At 36.6% G+C, this 5,132-nt stretch overlaps 1 protein-coding gene across 3 annotated transcripts; it reads right to left on the reverse strand.

The window, feature by feature from the left end:
• Nucleotides 1-2,707: 2,707 nt before the first annotated feature.
• On the reverse strand, nt 2,708-4,447 carry LOC110799742 (ATP-dependent DNA helicase Q-like SIM). 3 transcript variants are annotated; one of them, XM_056827706.1, is made up of 4 exons: nt 3,983-4,447; nt 3,264-3,442; nt 2,936-3,155; nt 2,708-2,844 (listed from the first exon to the last, which is right to left on the reverse strand). In XM_056827706.1, the coding sequence occupies exons 2-4, from the start codon at nt 3,325-3,327 to the stop codon at nt 2,751-2,753; spliced, it is 378 nt and encodes a 125-aa protein (XP_056683684.1). In that variant the 5' UTR covers nt 3,328-3,442; nt 3,983-4,447; the 3' UTR covers nt 2,708-2,750. The 3 variants fall into 3 exon arrangements, with proteins under 3 accessions (XP_056683684.1, XP_056683685.1, XP_056683683.1); XM_056827707.1 differs by having other exon boundaries at nt 3,264-3,431; nt 3,983-4,446; XM_056827705.1 differs by having other exon boundaries at nt 3,264-3,559; nt 3,983-4,440.
• Between the last annotated feature and the right edge of the window lie 685 nt (nt 4,448-5,132).

Genomic DNA, 5,132 nt, shown 5'->3' on the forward strand with positions numbered 1-5,132 from the left:
AGAGGTGCTGCTGGCTGTTGATGCTATATGCAATATGCTATATGCCAATGAAGCAAGCTTACATTGCCCTGTTACCCAGACTATAATTACATTATAAAATATATCTTTCTTGCTTCTCCTGTAGAAGCTTAGTTGTAGACTTGGCATCCAGATACAATGAATCACCTTCCTCAATATCCGCCTGCAAGTTGCATAAACATGAGTCTAAATATATGTAACAAGAAAATATACAAAACTTGAGTATCTAAAACTCACAAATGCTTAATACATAATCTGATTATCTGTGTTAAACTTTGTGTGTAGTTGTTAAGCTTATTTTTTGAAACATAATTAGGACATTAGAATTTTGACAATTTACCTTATTTAGAGCTTCCAGAGTATAGGTGTTATGTGGAATGAGCTTACGCTGCAGCAAAATTCTGGAGTTGTCAATCTTATCTTCTTGTTGATGTGCACTGAACTTATTTGTTCTATGTTTCTTTGGATTTCAGTTCTTTTAAAATCCCTGATCAAGTTTCGAATATGTTGCAGATTTCCAATGCACCTACCGTTGATAAGCTTAATGAGCTTAAAGCATTTAAAGAAGTGTTTCTACAACTATTTTCAAGGGATGGCACTGCAAGAGAGAACACTTCAAACTAGTTAGATTTTGTTTTGTTCTTTTAGATTGAACAAGAATTACTTATCTTTTAGTTTTCTTGAATTTAAAGACGAGGGGATGTGATTTTTTGTTTCACATAACTTGAAATTCTATTGTCAAACATCTTTTTAGTAATGAAATTTTCATTTGTTTATGATTGATTTATAGTTATCTATATTGTTTCACAAGGAAAATGTAGGTGCTGCAAAGGATGCAAATAATATTATTATGAGTGCAATATCACATAATAGTTGGCCGTTATTGCCAAAATTTTAAATTTTTTGACCGTTAAGGAAGGACATTTTACAAGGGATTTGTTGTTCGTTATTGCTTAATTGGTCATTGTGAATAAGGATCTAACGACGGATTACCGTTTCGTCGTTAACAATTAACGACGGGTTATCGTTTCGTCGTTAACTTTTAACGATGAAATTGTAACCTCGTCGTTAATAATTAACGACGAACTATGATTTCGTCGTTAATAATTAACGACGAACTATGATTTCGTCGTTAAAAGTTAACGACGAAATGGTAATCCGTCGTTAATGTTTAACGACGAAATCATAATTCGTTGTTAATGAACGTTAATTATTAACGATGAACATCGTCGTTAAAGCCAATAACGACGGAACCTGTTACAACGAACATCACGGCCGTCGTTAATGGTTTTAACGACGAAAATTGAGGTTTTTAACGACGAAATTGTTCGTCGTTAAATGTCCTTTTTCTAGTAGTGGCATGCTTGCAGAGGATTCCACAGATCTGCCACTTCCCACAGGCACAACTTCTTGTTGCAAGCCTAATTGGGAAGTTGACATGTCCATCCCTAACCTCAAATTCACCCCCTCCACAGGCTGTCACTAGTGGAAAAAGGGTCATTTGCATCGCACTTTTAAGCACATTTGCGTCGCACATCGTGCGTGGCAAAAGCTCTCGACGCAAATGACTAAAAGTCATTTGCGTCGCACATTTGTGCGACGCAAATGAACCTTATTTGCGTCGCACAATTAGCTAATGTGCGACGCAAATAACTTTTCAGGCATGGTGCTGAAAAGTCATTTGCAACGCACATTAGCTAAATGTGCGACGCAAATGACTTTTCAATATGTTAAAAAAAATGTCATTTGCAACGCACATTAGCTAAATGTGCGACGCAAATGACTTTTCAATATGTTAAAAAAAATGTCATTTGCAACGCACATTAGCTAAATGTGCGACGCAAATGACTTTTCAATATGTTAAAAAAAATGTCATTTGCGTCGCAGATTAGCTAAAGTGCGACGCAAATGACTTTTGGATATTCTAAAAAAAATGAGCTGCTGATTTTATTTAATCCATAGATTAAATAAAATAAGCAGCTTTCAGTACTAGTATATTCAGAGCATAAAAATAAAAGTAAACTAGGTGAAAATTTTGACAATATTTCCTTTGTAATTTGACCCTCCCCAATACCGGGAATGTTATAATACATTAATATATACCTGTCAAAACAGTTTACAACCCAATAAAAGGCAAATTCACCATAGATCAACCAACATGTTGATAACCTAACTACACTTTAAACATAAAAGTTTAAGTAAATATTACAATAAACTAGCTAAATATCGACATTGCTCATAATGTAATCAGCCCAAAGAAAACAAACAAAAATAGCAGAACAATCACATTCTTAGCAACAAAGGCAATACATATTCACCCTTATTAAGAAAAGAAAAACATTAGAGTTGCATAACCCCAAACCTACTCTCAACAGGAGGTATAATAGTCTGCTAGTCTTGCTACCATTTGCAGTTTGAATTGCATTCAGAACAATTATATTCATATAAGGAAACAATAATTAAACCTCAATTATATGGGAACATTTCAGAAAAAGTAATAAACGCTAGCAAGAATTGGGGAATCAACCACAGAACATTAAAATTTGAACTTAGACCTCACAATAATCAAACACACGAGCTGTTATTTATTGTATGCACAAAATGGCAATGTGAAAAACATGTATCATTGGATAAGCAACTGAACATTTCAAACATAAGACATCCAAGGTGAGCAAGGGTGAAACCTGTAATCAGGTCTAAAGTCATGTCCCCATTTTGAAACACAATGTACTTCATCGATGGCAAATAAAGCTATTCCACGGTTCTCCGCAAGCCTCTGAAGTGGACTTATTAGTATGCATTATACACCTCATCAGACAGTGAAAGCTGACATCATACAGTCCCAAGTGACAACAGCAGGGCATTTAGAAACAATTCAAACTACAAGCAATACCAGATGATGTACAAATGTGTTCACCTAAGCAGTGTTTCGAGGCAAACGTATACAACGGAATACATGCCGTTCATTGCTTTCTTCTCAACGGTGTTATCTGGTTGTCCTGATCCAAGGAAACATGCAGAGATGCCATGTTTTGATAGCTTTAAGCACTGGTCATGCATCAAGCTTATCAATGGAGAAATCACGACCACGACCTTCCTTGTCAAAAGCGCAGGTAGCTGAAAGCACAGAGATTTCCCTGTAGAAACATTAAAGCCTCAAAAACATTGACACAGTATATACATTGTACAAAGGATTCAAGAAGAAATGCACAGAAAAGGGAGAATAAGAATCAGAAAATAAATACCAGACCATGTTGCTGCAAGAACAAGACAGTCTTGCTGAGAAAACCAAGCACCAAGAGCTTCCATTTGAAAACTTTTCAACCCGGAGTACCCAAAATGTTTACGCAGCAGGCTGTTGGCTTTCTGGTCCCAGTCTGGTCCAAGTTCTACATCCTCTACTGTTCTATGGGCTGAGTTCAGACTGTAAGATGTCAGCGAAGATTTCTTCAAGGTTCCAAAAGACTAAATTAGTTGTTTTTTCTGTCATATATGTGGCATATGTGTGTCTATTAAGTTCTTGCTTCTACTGCAGGGTTGCCTAGCAATCATGGTAGACAAAGAAAAAAATCCAAAGGTAAATCTTACTGAATTTTTTCAACTGGATGGACTATATGTTTCATGATATTGTCTTAGCTAGTTAATGAATCTCTTTTAAGAGTTCGACATAATCAAAATCCTAAAATCAAAATCAAAATCTAGGGTTCAAACAATCAAAATTTAGATTCATCTGAAATCAAAATCCTAAAATCAAAATCAAAATCCTAAACAGATTCGACATAATCAATAACAAACTACAACATCTGAAATCAAAATCCTAAAATGAAGAGTTCAAACAATCGTAAAATAAATACTCAAAATCACCAACTAACTAACATAATTAAGCCCTAGATTCATCAAAACAATATGAAAAAGTTGCAAAATTAATTAAACATGGAAATCACGGTAGGGAGAGAGAAAATACCTTTAGATCGAAACAAGGTATTCAAGGTCGGTGGCGATAAAAACCGAAACTCCAGCACCAACACTTCGGCGTTGTTATGGCGGTGTAACTCGGGACCAACTCGGTCTGAGTCGACTCAACAGATTCCCCAAAAACTCAGCCCCACTTCCACCGCACCCAGATGAGTCGCCGCCGAGTCATCCACCTCAGAGCTGGAGTTTGCAGAGAATGCGGCTTGAAATCCGGCTGAAGACGTCATCGCTTTCAAATCTGGGTTTGCCTCCTTCGTATTCGCTAAGCTTGAATTTTAAAACAAATTTGAGATATTGGGATGATTTGGTGAGAGGAGACTTTGAAGGGAAAGCTCGATACTGATTCTGAAGGAGAGACAGAGAAGCTTTGGAATTTCAACAATGGAGATCTGGAAATTACGAGAGAGAAAGAGTTTGGGGAGGCAGGAAATGTATGAGGGAGAAAGGGAATGGGAGCAGGGCGTCGCACCAAATTAAAAAAGAAAAGGAAAAGGTAATAATTAAATTTTAATTAGAAACCGAAATTTTTTTACCTCCTTTGCGTCGCCGATTAGTAAATCTGCGACGCAGATGACTCTAAGAGTCATCTGCGTCGCAGATTAGTAATTCTGCGACGCAAAGGAGGTAATATTTTGCGTCGCATTATTATTAATCTGCGACGCAAATGACTTTAAGAACATCTTAGAGTCATCTGCGTCGCAGATTAGTAATTCTGCGACGCAAATGACTAATTTTAATGCTTAAAACTGTCAATTGCGTCACATGTTTAAATGTGCGAGGCAAATATGGTGATGCAAATGATTGTTTTTCCACTAGTGTGTGGCATAACATAACCTGGACTCAGCTGTTATTTCCTACAACTCTTTTAATGCATATGCAGTGAGTTGACCATCCTCCATGTCAACTGCCTTGTCAAATCTCTCTCCCACCCTCTGCATACACCAACTTCTGATGGCTGTACACCAACAGATAAAACATTAAACACAAGACAATAGCAAAGAATACAAAACAAGGGTATATTATGCATGACTGTGATTTGAGGAGTTATACCATCCAATAATGAGAAGACATGCATGTCTCTGAACGGCTTTGTGCATGCATTGAATGATTCCACAAAGTTTGTTGTGTTGTGATCACAA

Source organism: Spinacia oleracea, chromosome 4, assembly GCF_020520425.1.
Source record: "Spinacia oleracea cultivar Varoflay chromosome 4, BTI_SOV_V1, whole genome shotgun sequence".
Lineage (NCBI taxonomy): Eukaryota > Viridiplantae > Streptophyta > Magnoliopsida > Caryophyllales > Amaranthaceae > Spinacia > Spinacia oleracea.

Excerpts from the sequence above, each read along its gene's own strand:
- LOC110799742 (XM_056827706.1), bottom strand. The coding sequence starts at position 3,327 with ATGGAAGCTCTTGGTGCTTGGTTTTCTCAGCAAGACTGTCTTGTTCTT. Across the intron at positions 3,156-3,263 it reads TCTTGCAGCAACATGGTCTG|GGAAATCTCTGTGCTTTCAG; the intron begins GTATTTATTTTC and ends ATGTTTCTACAG. Across the intron at positions 2,845-2,935 it reads TGCCTCGAAACACTGCTTAG|CTTTCACTGTCTGATGAGGT; the intron begins GTGAACACATTT and ends GTATGATGTCAG.